General features: G+C 39.6%; 1 protein-coding gene across 1 annotated transcript in view; it reads left to right on the top strand.

Moving 5' to 3' along the window:
- LOC128697459 (dorsal-ventral patterning protein Sog) overlaps positions 1-16,512 on the top strand; it is a 459,727-nt gene that overhangs the window by 408,275 nt on the left and 34,940 nt on the right. Inside the window, exons 5-7 of the mRNA XM_070088902.1 lie at positions 1,574-1,913; positions 6,458-7,505; positions 7,799-7,963. Of these exons, the coding sequence (XP_069945003.1) occupies positions 1,574-1,913; positions 6,458-7,505; positions 7,799-7,963 (1,553 nt within the window). The remainder of the gene's footprint in view (positions 1-1,573; positions 1,914-6,457; positions 7,506-7,798; positions 7,964-16,512) is intronic.

Here is a 16,512-nt window from a genome sequence, read left to right as displayed (position 1 = left end):
GAGAGAGTTAGACTAGAGGGATAATACACAATAATATACACACGTTCCGAGGCGCCAAGAAGACTGTTGGCGAAATCGGTCAACGGGACGACACAATACTGTGCTGCGAATCAGTGTTTTTAAACCGACAAGCTTTGTAAAGACGTGAGACTGACTTTGTGTGTGTACGTTACTTAAACAGTCCATTTGCTATACCGTGCATGTCTGTCCAGACTAAATCCCATGTATACCATGAGACAGTGTATAGCTGTGTGGTACTAAGACCACTATTTGTTATATTGTCTAACTCCTAATAAATGTAGGTATTCAGTGTTTTAGTATAAGCGGTATTACTTAATAATGTATCGATTGGTGCAATGTCTGGGTGATTGAAACTGAGGAAGACTGGTTCAGTATGCATCATGACTCACCAGACACTGGATAGCAGTGTGGTAATAACAGTCAGCATAAATCAAGTGCTTCACAAGAAGAATTGAGCCATCAGAGGAAGACTGATTCAGGATCATACCCAAAGCGCCAAGGACTGATAAGTGCCCATTAACTGGTTAAGATAGAGCTGTATAATTTTTAATAATGTTGCAACCATGTACTTTCATTCTTTCTGAATGGCTGTTCTTGCTGGAGAGGTCTCCTGGGATCAAATTATCTATTTTCCTTGGACCGTCAGAGAGGTGGCAAGAATGAAGGAGAAGACTGGGGTAGGATAGAGTTGTGAAAAAGGTAAGTAGACTGGAAGAGATGGTTAAGAAAGGTTAAGTGACCTGACCATTCTGGACGAGTCATAACGAGTGGCTTCTGTCACATAGTGACGAGCAGTATATGCTACAAACTTAAATATCTTGTTATTCACTTTATTAAATATTTAATTAACCCATAATTCTGTATAAACACACCACATAGTCCACTACTTTTATCTATATTACTTTCTGATTACTGTTATTCCGACAAGTACTCCATTAAAGTAAATATATATATTTCTTGTGAGATATGATAACACAGTATTTTCATTGTTGAATATTTGGTCAAATAATAATATAATAAATCCCATTTGTGAATTTATGAGTATTAATCGAAGGGAAGAAATTCCACAATATATTAAGTTACTGTACGCTCGCTTTTGAATTAACTTCACTTATCAGAAATATTAGAAATTATCAACCTGCATATGTAGCAAAAGTATATATGAACAATATTTATTTTGCTTTTAAAAATATAATTAAGTAATTTTAATCCAAATGCCTGTAATCCTTCATGTAAATAGTGTTGAATTATCTGCATCAGAGCAGAGCTTGTCTTGCGGGTTCTTTGTCAGGTATTATATCAATACTTTATTTAGATAATTTTCTCTGTGCCATCATGATTAGTGATTTATATTACTTACTCCTTCAGCGGCATTTTTTTTTTTGTGAGAAGCAAGGAATACCTTTCTGAACCTGACTGTTATCGGTATCTAAGACACGTTTACATAACGTAAATAATGATTTTCATGCCTTTTTTTCTAGTCTTTCCTCCTGACTACTGAGTATTATTGCACTTCACCCACACCAAACATAAGATGCTCTTTCACCTCCAGAGCAATGCTGTTAGACGAAAAGATGTGGGTTGCAATATCCCCTCCTGATGACTCCCAAGAAGATACAATCAGCGGGCAGTTAGCACGTTATGTAGGGGTGGACACCGAGGTGTTCTCTGCTCTCCTCGTTCCTGTATCTACTGCTAACCAGACCCTTGGAGGAGGTGGCACTGCAATCATCTCTGTGGACCGTAAGACAGACTCTCTGCATGTAAGTCTCGTCTTTAATGGGATATTCGCTGAAAGGGAAACTCACAATGCCACACTTGTAGTGGAACTGCTGCCGGAACGTGGCCTCGACCCAGTAACAGACTCTGTTGTCCTGCCCAAGGTCTTCTCGGTGAGTAAGACTCTGCCTGCTTTATTGATCTTATATTGTAACAGAACATTAGTCTAGCTCTCGTTTTGGCATCGAATGTTCAGTGTTTCATGACTATCAGATCTGTTTAACTGATTTTTTTCAGTATTTTCATAATTTGCCGCAGTACTTCACTGTACTTCCTGGAACAGCATTTTAAATTAAAATATATATACAAGCATTTAATTTTCTTAAGGTAGTGGGAATCAAGAAAAGCACGATGATAAATGGTATAAACCTTGGTAATAGTTACAACAAGTTGGTTTAGACAAACGTAAGCAAACGCTAGGACATATTTATTAGAAAATTTTTTGGTCCTGAGACTTTGATTACTTCCTGACATACAGAGGTTACGAAGACATTATATATATATAAATGTATGAAAGAAGGGAAGGTACCTAGGGATTGGCGGAAAGCATGTATAGTCCCTTTATATAAAGAGAAAGGGGACAAAAGAGATTGTAAAAATTATAGAGGAATAAGTTTACTGAGTATACCAGGAAAAGTATACGGTAGGGTTATAATTGAAAGAATTAGAGGTAAGACAGAATGTAGGATTGCGGATAGCAAGGAGGCTTCAGAGTGGGTAGGGGATGTGTAGATCAAGTGTTTACATTTAAGCATATATGTGAACAGTATTTAGATAAAGGTAGGGAAGTTTTTATTGCATTTATGCATTTAGAAAAGGCATATGATAGAGTGGATAGAGGAGCAATGTGGCAGATGTTGCAAGTATGTGGAATAGGTGGTAAGTTACTAAATGCTGTAAAGAGCTTTTATGAGGATAGTGAGGCTCAGGTTAGAGTGTGTAGAAGAGAGGGAGAATACTTCCCGGTAAAAGTAGGTCTTAGACAGGGATGTGTAATGTCACCATGGTTGTTTAATATATTTATAGATGGGGTTGTAAAAGAAGTAAATGCTAGGGTGTTCGGGAGAGGGATGGGATTAAATTATGGGGAATCAAATTCAAAATGGGAATTGACACAGTTACTTTTTGCTGATGATACTGTGCTTATGGGAGATTCTAAAGAAAAATTGCAAAGGTTAGTGGATGAGTTTGAGAATGTGTGTAAAGGTAGAAAGTTGAAAGTGAACATAGAAAAGAGTAAGGTGATGAGGGTATCAAATGATTTAGATAAAGAAAAATTGGATATCAAATTGGGGAGGAGGAGTATGGAAGAAGTGAATGTTTTCAGATGCTTGGGAGTTGACGTGTCGGCGGATGGATTTATGAAGGATGAGGTTAATCATAGAATTGATGAGGGAAAAAATGTGAGTGGTGCATTGAGGTATATGTGGAGTCAAAAAACGTTATCTATGGAGGCAAAGAAGGGAATGTATGAAAGTATAGTAGTACCAACACTCTTATATGGATGTGAAGCTTGGGTGGTAAATGCAGCAGCGAGGAGACGGTTGGAGGCAGTGGAGATGTCCTGTCTAAGGGCAATGTGTGGTGTAAATATTATGCAGAAAATTCGGAGTGTGGAAATTAGGAGAAGATGTGGAGTTAATAAAAGTATTAGTCAGAGGGCGGAAGAGGGGTTGTTGAGGTGGTTTGGTCATTTAGAGAGAATGGATCAAAGTAGAATGACATGGAAAGCATATAAATCTATAGGGGAAGGAAGGAGGGGTAGGGGTCGTCCTCGAAAGGGTTGGAAAGAGGGGGTAAAAGAGGTTTTGTGGGCGAGGGGCTTGGACTTCCAGCAAGCGTGCATGAACGTGTTAGATAGGAGTGAATGGAGACGAATGATACTTGGGACCTGACGATCTGTTGGAGTGTGAGCAGGGTAATATTTAGTGAAGGGATTCAGGGAAACCGGTTATTTTCATATAGTCGGACTTGAGTCCTGGAAATGGGAAGTACAATGCCTGCACTTTAAAGGAGGGGTTTGGGATATTGGCAGTTTGGAGGGATATGTTGTGTATCTTTATACGTATATGCTTCTAAACTGTTGTATCCTGAGCACCTCTGCAAAAGCAGTGATAATGTGTGAGTGTGGTGAAAGTGTTGAATGATGATGAAAGTATTTTCTTTTTTGGGGATTTTCTTTCTTTCTTGGGTCACCCTGCCTCGGTGGGAGACGGCCGACTTGTTGAAAATATATATATATATATATATATATATATATATATATATATATATATATATATATATATATATATATATATATATATATATATATATATATATATATATATGTATAAACGAGGAGTGAGGTGTGAATGATGACGCATGGTGACCTAAAGAATGCCATACTGGGATGAGGACGGACAGACATTGGGATCATGTGACTCCTGTGTTGTTAGGTAGGTATGCTTTGCTTGGTTGAGTATCATGTATGCTAATGTTTTAGAAATTCTGTAGTTTCCAGTATTACGTTCTATGGTGTCGGTGACGGCGAGGCTTCCAAACATGATCGGCGTCTAAGGTCTTGTTCGGTGAGGACGAATCGTCTCATCTTAGTTCATCAGATGTCCCATGGAGCTCCTGTGGAGGACACAAGCGTACATTCCTATGTTCGTTCAGGTGAACCGAAAGATCTCTCCCTGTTTCCCCTACATATTTCTTGGGACAGTATCCACAGGGGATGGTGTAGACACCCGTAGGGACGTTAGAAGTGTGGGGCTGCGTTTCGTAGTGAAGTCTTTGATAGATGATGTGTTTATGGTGGAAAGATTTATGTTACTTTTATCAAGTACCTGGCAAATATTGGTAGCAAGATCACCGCACAGGAGTCCTGTGAATTGCTTATAAGGCTTTTCCATGGGAGATTTGTTGAGGATAGCTTGTACCTTGAGTCTGCAATCCCAAATGAAGAAAGATGGAAACTGAAGACGTGTAAAGGCTTGTGTTGTGTAGATACATTTCTCAAGAAAACAAGATCTGGAGATGCGAAGAGCTCTCAGGTAGAAGCCAATAAGGACATCTCTTTTAGTGCAGGTGTCTTGGTGTGAATAGAAGTGTATAACATAGTCCTTGTTGGTAGGTTTTATGTACATTTTGAAGAGAAGTTTGTCACTGTCGGGAGACCTGCACAGGAGGACGTCAAGGAAAGGAAGTTTGCCATTTATTTCGAGTTCAAGGGTAAACTTTAGTAATGTCTCAACAGTATTGATCTTGTAGATAAATGGTTTAGAGAACCGACAAGTTGATAAATTAGGCACTATGTTATACACTTCTATTCACACCAAGACACCTGCACTAAAAGAGGTGTCCTTATTGGCTTCTACCTGAGAGCTCTTCTCATCTCCAGGCCTTGTTTTCTTGAGAAATGTATCTATATAACACAAGCCTTTACACATCTTCAGTTTCCATCTTTCTTCATCCGGGATTGCAGACTCAAGGTACAAGCTATCCTCAACAAATCCCCCGTGGAAAAGCCTTATAAGCAGTTCACAGGACTCCCGTGCGGTGATCTTGCTACCAATATTTGCCAGGTACTTGACAAAAGTAACACAAATCTTTCCACCTTAAACACATCATCTATCAAAGACTTCACTACGAAACGCAGCCCCACACTTTTAACGTCCACAACTGGTGTCTGCACCATCCCCTGTGGATACTGTCCCAAGAAATATGTAGGGGAAACAGGGAGAGATCTTTCGGTCCGCCTGAACGAACATAGAAATGCCAGCAACAGACACGACTTAAGGTACGCCTGTGTCCTCCACCGGGACTCCATGGAACATCTGATGAACTAGGATGAGACACGACTCGTCCTCACCGAACAAGACCTTAGACGCCGATCATGTTTGGAAGCCTCTCCGTCACCGACACCATAGAACGTAATACTGGAAACTACAGAATTTCTAAAACATTAGCATACATGATACTCAACCAGGCAAAGCATCACCTACCTAACAACACAGGAGTCACATGATCCCATTGTCTATCCGTTCTCATCCCAGTATGGCATTCTTCAGGTCACCATGCGTCACTCACACCTCACTCTTCGCTTATATATATATATTGTCTTCGTAACCTCTGTATGTTAGGAAGTGATCAAAGTCCCATGACCGAAACGTTTTCTAGTAAATATGTCCTAGTGTTTGCTCATGTGTTTTTTCTAAACTACGTTGAGAAATACATTTCCTGTAACAAATCTATTCTTTTTATTGGTAGGTAAGACACATTGACAATATTTAGGCAACTTTATTCCGAAACGTTTCGCCTATACAGTAGGCTTCTTCATTCGAGAAAGTACGCAAGAGCAGTAGAGATGTGAAGACGATGTAATCAGTCCATCACTCTTGAAGTCGTAGATTTGAGGTTGTCAGTCCCTCAGCCTGGAAAATTCTCCAGGCTGAGGGACTGACAACCTCAAATCTACGACTTCAAGGGTGATGGACTGATTACATCGTCTTCACATCTCTACTGTTCCTGCCTACTTTCTGTACTCGACTGAAGAAGCCTACTGTGTAGGCGAAACGTTTCGGAATAAAGTTGCCTAAATGTTGCCTATGTGTCTTACCTACCAACCTGTCGGTATTGTATACCATTTTGATACTCATTCTTTTTATTAAAGGATGTGAATCGGGCCGAAATAATGACTACTCTAGGAGACAGAAGTCTCATCCGACTGACCCGTGGCCAGGTGGCCATGAAAGTGTGGAGTAAGGCTGCTCCAGAGCTGGCCCTAGAGGGCACGATCACTCCCCGGGCCACCTGTAATGTCTTCTCTGCTGTACTAAGTATACCAGTGCCAGACGCTGAGAATGATGAAGCTTCAGTAAGGACATATGTGTCATCACCTCATGGCGCCGGTTGGGCTCTTCTAACACTTTCCAATAATGGTACTTTCCAGTATCAGGTGTTTGTAAAAGGTTTTGATGTTGCTTCTCTTACCCTGGAGACCAAGAATCGACGAAGAGATCGGATTGTTGACAACCTAACTCCATTCTATCGTGACAGTTGGGCTAATGGTTCCTATGACAAACCCACGTATAGTGATCTTGATGCCCTGCTACGTGGGAAATTGGAGATTGTAGTGAGTGCTGGGGAGAATGATGAAGAACTTCGTGGGATGTTGAACCCGTTAGCAGTAACAGAAGCTTTACGATCGCCACAGCCTGTTCTGTTATCATCTCCTGAAGTGCCTATGGCAGCAACTGTGTGGGTGGCAGTAGACTCTGCTTGTGTCACTCACTATGATGTGATGGTTGCCGGACAGCCTCCAGGTGGGGCTGTCGAGCCTTTCTGGAACCTAATTCTTCGTGAAAATGACGAGTCGTGGGACCCACGGCACGAAAATACACAGGTGGACCTTGAGACACAGGTTGAAGGTCGTGAACTTTTTGCTCATTCAACCCAACTGAGTCGATTGTCCCTCTCCCGCCTGGGAGCTGGAGTGTCCTACTTAGACCTAGTCTTGCTGCCTCATGAAAACAACTCTGCTCAACAGCCTTCTCTCAGTGGCCTTGTGCAGGGTGTCTCCATTCCTTCCAACTGCCTCTTGGGTTCAGATCATCATGAAGTTATTATTCCTGACAGAGATAGTGATGAATGTTTCTATGGAAACTGTGTATTACAACCAGCTGATCCACCGCCCATTAACAACAAATGTATCGATGAAGGTAAGAGACATTATATGAGACGTTATTGATTAAAAAAAAAACATTGTGAATATTTGTAGATTAGCCTGATCATCAAAAAGAAAAAAAGAAATAAAGTCTGAATTTCGCTGGTTTAAAATACTCACTAAATCAATTATCAGCTCTGTTGAAATTGACATTTATTAATGGTATTAGGGAAAATTCATGTAAGTTAATATCTGGTACAATCCTGGAACATTGCTTCATATTCAATCTAACTTTTAGAACATTTGCATTTATATCTTGAATAATATTATTAATGGTTGCACCCACAGACAAGCGTGTGTTCGAGGATGGAAGCAGCTGGCAGTCTCCTGCGAATGTGTGTTCCATGTGTATGTGCACCAGAGGAAACATCATCTGCCAGGATGTAGTGTGTCACAAAGTCGAGTGTGAGGATGCTTACACGCCTCCTGACCAGTGCTGCCAGGTGTGCCCAGGTCAGACCAATACAGCACATACATCATGTGAATGTTGAAAAGAAAAGTAGATGGTCATTCACATTCTGTAGTTTGATGATCTGTTGTTTTGGTCTTATTCCCCCCCCCCCCTCAAAAAAAAAAAAAACGCAGTGACTCAAAGAAGAAAACAAGTTCACGATCACTCGCTCCCTAACTATAATAGTAATAATAATAATATCTTTATTTCTACAAGTACATGTACAAGGTATACATACCTAGCTGCCATCAGTGACATACTGCTGTATATAAAGACGCTTGTTATACTGAGCATCTCGGGGAAATTAGGTCAGTTTTGTCCCAGGATGCGACCCACACCAGTCGACTAACACCTAGGTACCCATTTTATACTAATGGGTGAACAAGGACAGAAGGCGTCTCATGGAAACACATCCCTAATGTTTTCCAGCCATACCGAAGATTCGAACTCCGGACCTCAGTATGTGAGCTGAATGCGCTAGCAATCAAGCTAAGGGACACCGTTCCAAAAGTGCACAGACTCCCACCAAGCCTAGCTAACCGATTTTCCTGAAAATCTTTATACACACACACACACACACACACACATATATATATATATCCATATATATATATATATATATATATATATATATATATATATATATATATATATATATATATATATATATATATATATAAAATGTCGTGCCGAATAGGCAGAACTTACGATCTTGGCTTAAATAGCAACGCTCATCTTGCTATATAGGACAAGTGAAAATTTGTGTATGCAATAATATCGCCAAAATCATTCTGAACCTAACGAAAAAAATATATTTCACTGTGTTTGTTTAGTATTAAATTATTGTAAACAAATCTAAAATATATTTAGTTGGGTTAGGCTAAAATAAATTGCACTTGTTATAATAAGGTTAGGTAAGTTTTCTAAGATTCTTTTAGTGCAAAATTAAGTTTTTTTACATTAACAATAATGAAAAAAATATATCTTTAAACGTATAAGAGAAAATTTTAGAAAGGACTTAATTTTAAATGAGTTCTTGCTAATTGACCAGTTTTACATATTCGGCACGACATATATATATATTGTGTGTGTGTGTATGTGTGTGTGTGTGTGTGTGTGTGTACTCACCTATTTGTACTCACCTATTTGTGGTTGCAGGGGTCGAGTCTTAGCTCCTGGCCCCGCCTCTTCACCGGTTGCTACTGGGCCCTCTCTCTCCCCGCTCCATGAGCTTTATCAAACCTCGTCTTAAAACTGTGTATGGTTCCTGCCTCCACTACGTCATTTTCTAGGCTATTCCACTGCCTTACAACTCTAGGACTGAAGAAATACTTCCTAATATCTCTCTGACTCATTTGTGTCTTCAACTTCCAATTGTGGCCTCCTGTTTCTGTGTCCCCTCCCTGGAACATCCTGTCTTTGTCCACCTTGTCTATTCCACGCAGTATTTTATATGTCGTTATCATGTCTCCCCTGACCCTCCTGTCCTCCAGTGTCGTCAGGCCGATTTCCCTTAATCTTTCTTCATAGGACATTCCCCTTAGCTCTGGAACTAAACTTGTCGCAAACCTTTGTACTTTCTCTAGTTTCTTGACGTGCTTTATCAAGTGCGGGTTCCAAACAGGTGCTGCATACTCCAGTATGGGCCTGACATACACGGTGTACAGTGTCTTGAACGATTCCTTACTAAGGTATCGGAATGCTGTTCTCAGGTTTGCCAGGCGCCCATATGCTGCAGCAGTTATCTGATTGATGTGTGCTTCCGGAGACATGCTCGGTGTTATACTCACCCCAAGATCTTTCTCCTTGAGTGAGGTTTGCAGTCTTTGGCCACCTAGCCTATACTCTGTTGCCAACTTAATACATATGATAGTGTAAACATTTTATCAGGCTTTTATACACATTTGAAAGTATAAAAAAAATTCTATGTTTCACTTTTCAGTGATTTTCGTTTTATAGCTGTAACCCAGAACTTAACCTGCTGTATAAGTGGGACACTGCTGTATGTATGTATGTGTATGTATATATATATTATATATAAATATATATATATATATATATATATATATATATATATATGTGTGTGTGTGTGTGTGTGTGTGTGTGTGTGTGTGTGTGTGTGTGTGTGTGTGTGTGTGTGTGTGTGTGTGTGTGTGTGTATACTTAGGTCACACTACACATGCATGTACATCAGTGGCGTTGCTAGGGTTGGTGTCACCCGGGGCGGCATCTTTGATGTCTATCCCATGACATCCAAGGGCGGGATGATGGGGGAGTAAACTCCAGTTACGTCACTACTGCATGACCAGTTACATCACTACTGCATGACCAGTTGCGTCACTACTGCATGACCACTTACATCACTACTGCATGACCAGTTGCGTCACTACTGCATGACCAGTTACATCACTACTGCATGACCAGTTACGTCACTACTGCATGACCACTTACATCACTACTGCATGACCAGTTACATCACTACTGCATGACCAGTTACATCACTACTGCATGACCACTTACATCACTACTGCATGACCAGTTGCGTCACTACTGCATGACCAGTTACATCACTACTGCATGACCAGTTACATCACTACTGCATGACCTGTTGCGTCACTACTGCATGACCAGTTACATCACTACTGCAGGACCAGTTACATCACTACTGCATGACCAGTTACATCACTACTGCATGACCAGTTACATCACTACTGCATGACCAGTTACATCACTACTGCATGACCAGTTACATCGCTACTGCATGACCAGTTACATCACTACTGCATGACCAGTTACATCACTACTGCATGACCAGTTACGTCACTACTGCATGACCAGTTACGTCACTACTGCATGACCAGTTACATCACTACTGCATGACCAGTTACGTCACTACTGCATGACCAGTTACGTCACTACTGCATGACCAGTTACATCACTACTGCATGACCAGTTACATCACTACTGCATGACCAGTTACATCACTACTGCATGACCAGTTACATCACTACTGCATGACCAGTTACATCACTACTGCATGACCAGTTACGTCACTACTGCATGACCAGTTACGTCACTACTGCATGACCAGTTACATCACTACTGCATGACCAGTTACATCACTACTGCATGACCAGTTACGTCACTACTGCATGACCAGTTACATCACTACTGCATGACCAGTTACATCACTACTGTATGACCAGTTACATCACTACTGCATGACCAGTTACGTCACTACTGCATGACCAGTTACGTCACTACTGCATGACCAGTTACATCACTACTGCATGACCAGTTACGTCACTACTGCATGACCAGTTACATCACTACTGCATGACCAGTTACATCACTACTGCATGACCAGTTACATCACTACTGCATGACCAGTTACGTCACTACTGCATGACCAGTTGCGTCACTACTGCATGACCAGTTACATCACTACTGCATGACCAGTTGCGTCACTACTGCATGACCAGTTACATCACTACTGCATGACCAGTTGCGTCACTACTGCATGACCAGTTACATCACTGCTGCATGACCAGTTGCGTCACTACTGCATGACCAGTTACGTCACTACTGCATGACCAGTTGCGTCACTACTGCATGACCAGTTACATCACTACTGCATGACCAGTTGCGTCACTACTAGATGACCAGTTACATCACTGCTGCATGACCAGTTGCGTCACTACTGCATGACCAGTTACGTCACTACTGCATGACCAGTTACATTACTACTGCATGACCAGTTACATCACTACTGCATGACCAGTTACGTCACTACTGCATGACCAGTTACAACACTACTGCATGTCCAGTTACATCACTACTGCATGACCAGTTACATCACTACTGCATGACCAGTTACATCACTACTGCATGACCAGTTGCGTCACTACTGCATGACCAGTTACATCACTACTGCATGACCAGTTACATCACTACTGAATGACCAGTTACGTCACTACTGAATGACCAGTTACATCACTACTGCATGACCAGTTACATCACTACTGCATGACCAGTTACATCACTACTGCATGACCAGTTACATCACTACTGAATGACCAGTTACGTCACTACTGCATGACCAGTTACATCACTACTGCATGACCATTTACATCACTACTGAATGACCAGTTACGTCACTACTGCATGACAGTTACATCACTACTGCATGACCTGTTACATCACTACTGCATGACCAGTTACATCACTACTGAATGACCAGTTACGTCACTACTGCATGACCAGTTACATCAGTACTGCATGACCAGTTACATCACTACTGCATGACCAGTTACATCACTACTGCATGACCAGTTACATCACTACTGCATGACCAGTTACATCACTACTGCATGACCAGTTACGTCACTACTGCATGACCAGTTACATCACTACTGCATGACCAGTTACGTCACTACTGCATGACCAGTTACATCACTACTGCATGACCAGTTACATCACTACTGCATGACCAGCTACGTCACTACTGCATGACCAGTTACATCACTACCGCATGACTAGTTACGTCACTACTGCATGACCAGTTACGTCACTACTGCATGACCAGTGACATCACTACTGCATGAGCAGTTACGTCACTACTGCATGACCAGTTACATCACTACTGCATGACCAGTTACGTCACTACTGCATGACCAGTTACATCACTACTGCATGACCAGTTACATCACTACTGCATGACCAGTTACGTCACTACTGCATGACCAGTTACATCACTACTGCATGACCAGTTACATCACTACTGCATGACCAGTTACATCACTACTGCATGACCAGTTACGTCACTACTGCATGACCAGTTACGTCACTACTGCATGACCAGGTACGTCACTATTGCATGACTAGTTACATCACTACTGCATGACCAGTTACGTCACTACTGCATGACCAGTTACGTAACTATTGCATGACCAGTTACGTCACTATTGCATGACCAGTTACATCACTACTGCATGACCAGTTACATCACTACTGCATGACCAATTACATCACTACTGCATGACCAGTTACGTCACTACTGTATGACCAGTTACGTCACTATTGCATGACCAGTTACGTCACTACTGCATGACCAATTACGTCACTATTGCATGACCAGTTACATCACTACTGCATGACCAGTTACGTCACTACTGCATGACCAGTTACATCACAACTGCATGACCAGTTACGTCACTACTGCATGACCAGTTACATCACTACTGCATGACCAGTTACATCACTACTGCATGACCAGTTACATCACTACTGCATGACCAGTTACATCACTACTGCATGACCAGTTACATCACTACTGCATGACCAGTTACGTCACTACTGCATTACCAGTTACATCACTACTGCATGACCAGTTACGTCACTACTACATGACCAGTTACATCACTACTGCATGACCAGTTACATCACTACTGCATGACCAGTTACATCACTACTGCATGACCAGTTACATCACTACTGCATGACCAGTTACGTCACTACTGCATGACCAGTTACGTCACTACTGCATGACCAGTTACGTCACTACTGCATGACCAGTTACGTCACTACTGTATGACCAGTTACATCACTACTGCATGACCAGTTACGTCACTACTGCATGACCAGTTATATCACTACTGCATGACCAGTTACGTCACTACTGCATGACCAGTTACGTCACTACTGCATGACCAGTTACATCACTACTGCATGAGTACAGGTAACATCACAGTGAATCTGATCTTACATTTGACCTTGAGTACAGGTAACATCTCAGTGAATCTGATCTTGCATTTGACCTTGAGTACAGGTAACATCTCAGTGAATCTGATCTTACATTTGACCTTGAGTACAGGTAACATCTCAGTGAATCTGATCTTACATTTGACCTTGAGTACAGGTAACATCTCAGTGTATCTGATCTTACATTTGACCTTGAGTACAGGTAACATCTCAGTGTATCTGATCTTACATTTGACCTTGAGTACAGGTAACATCTCAGTGTATCTGATCTTACATTTGACCTTGAGTACAGGTAACATCTCAGTGAATCTGATCTTACATTTGACCTTGAGTACAGGTAACATCTCAGTGAATCTGATCTTACATTTGACCTTGAGTACATGTAACATCTCAGTGAATCTGATCTTACATTTGACCTTGAGTACAAGTAACATCTCAGTGAATCTGATCTTTCATTTCCTTGCCTTCAGTCCTGCAAAATCTTCTATCACATCATCAAAATCAATGATTTTCCCTGTATAGGCCTATTTGTACTCTAATCATATAATAGGCTATATAGAAACGAAGAATTTTTCTTTTATGTTGCTGCAACACTGTTTTGGGCATTAGTGTTATTAGCATGCTTTGTCCAATCACTATTTTCAATTAAAATGTCTAATTTTCTTTGTAGTTTGTTTTTGAGTTCATTACAAATTCTTCTGAGTTTATTATAGCAATGATCCAACATACTGTGTTTCCATTCTGATGGAATGGCCTGATTAAAAGAGAATTTTTTGTTTCTCAATATTTTGAATGCTTCCTTCTCCTGTATTTTAGTAATTTCAATATGTTTCTGAAGAATAATTCTCATAAAATCATCAAAAGGACGATCTCTCATGTCCTTTTGATGATTTTATGAGAATTATTCTTCAGAAACATATTGAAATTACTAAAATACAGGAGAAGGAAGCATTCAAAATATTGAGAGAAAAAATACTCTTTTAATCAGGCCATTCCATCAGAATGGAAACACAGTATGTTGGATCATTGCTATAATAAACTCAGAAGAATTTGTAATGAACTCAAAAACAAACTACAAAGAAAATTAGACATTTTAATTGAAAACAGTGATTGGACAAAGCATGCTAATAACAATTTTGTAATTAACTTATCAGATGAAATATTAAATAAAAATACAACTGCTGCTCTAGGTTTTAGCCTAAGTTTTGCAACTTCAAAAAAACTTAATAATGTTGAAATTGCAAAAGCCTTTTGTAACTTTGAATAATTTTCTGATTTATTCCCTGATGAAATTAATATTAGTAAGGGAATGGTATATTGCTCTATGTTAAAACCAAACATTCCCAATTGCCCTCAAAGATTCTTTAAGTCTTATGATACACTTAATAACAATAAAAATTTGCGCCTTACTAAAGCAGACAAAATAAATGCAATAGTAATTATGAAAGAAAATGATTACCAAGAAAAAATGAATAATCTCTTAGATGATACTGAAACCTATTCTAAACTTAGAAAAAATCCCCTAGAAACCGTTAACAGCAATTTCAATAAAACAATAAAACTTCTACTGAAAGGCAAAGATGAATTAATCAAACAATTTACTTCCACTAATCCATCTTTACCTTACATGTATGGACTAATAAAAACACAAACCAGGGAATCCAGTCAGACCAATTATTAGCTCCATAGGATCAGTTTCATATAAATTATCCAAATGGCTTGTTGACATTTTGAGCCCTATTGTTGGCTAAATTTCTAACTTTAATGTTAAAAACAACATAGATTTAGTTGATAAATTAAGCTCCTTGACTGACTTAAATGATTTTAACATGGTTAGTTTTGATGTTACTTCCTTGTTTACGAAAGTTCCTGTTGATGATTTATTAAGTTTCTTATCTGAAGAACTCGTTAACTATGATTTACCATTGCCAGTTCTTACTATCATTAAACTTATTAAACTTTGCATTGTTGATGCAAAATTTGTATTCCCATTGGTATGGCAATGGGAAATCCTCTTTCACCTGTTCTTAGTAACCTATACATGGAATTTTTTGAAACAAGGCTGCTTAACACAATCCTCCGTAATAGAGCTAAATGGTTCAGATATGTTGATGATATTTTGTGTCTTATGCCCAAAAATGTAGATATACACCATTTCCTTGGAAAATTAAATAGCTTAGCCCATTCTATAAACTTTACTGTTGAGTTTGAAGAAAATAACTCATTGCCTTTTCTAGATGTTTTAATTATTAAGGGTAATAATGAATTCAAATTTAAAATTTACAGAAAACCTACAAATAACTGTTCTTATGTCCACTATTATTCTTCACATCAAGATAGAGTTAAACTGTCTGTTTTCTCATCAATGTTTTTGAGAGCTTTACGAATTTGTAGTCCTGAGTTCATAGATGAGGAAATATCCAAAATTTATGAAATAGGTAATGATTTGAAATACCCAAGAAATGTAATTGATAAATCTTTTAAAGTTGCTAGAAATACTTTTTACAATCCAAAAAGGGATAACCAGCCTTATTCAACTAAAAATATGTTGCTTCTCCCTTACCATGAAAACTTGGTTGATATGCCTTCTCTTCTTAAGACTTTTAATATTAAAGTTGCATTAAAAAATCTTGATACAGTAAAAAAACTTTTGATAAAGAATTCCCCCCAAAATGCTGATGGATGTGTCTATAAGATTCCTTGTAAAATTTGCGATAAAGTTTATTACGGTCAAACTGGTAAAAATCTCGAACTAAGATTAAAACAACATAAATATAGCATTAGAACTGGA

Source organism: Cherax quadricarinatus, chromosome 2 (assembly GCF_038502225.1).
Source record: "Cherax quadricarinatus isolate ZL_2023a chromosome 2, ASM3850222v1, whole genome shotgun sequence".
Classification (NCBI taxonomy): domain Eukaryota; kingdom Metazoa; phylum Arthropoda; class Malacostraca; order Decapoda; family Parastacidae; genus Cherax; species Cherax quadricarinatus.
Note: the sequence above shows the minus strand (reverse complement) of the source record. Positions and strands in the feature narration are given on the sequence as shown.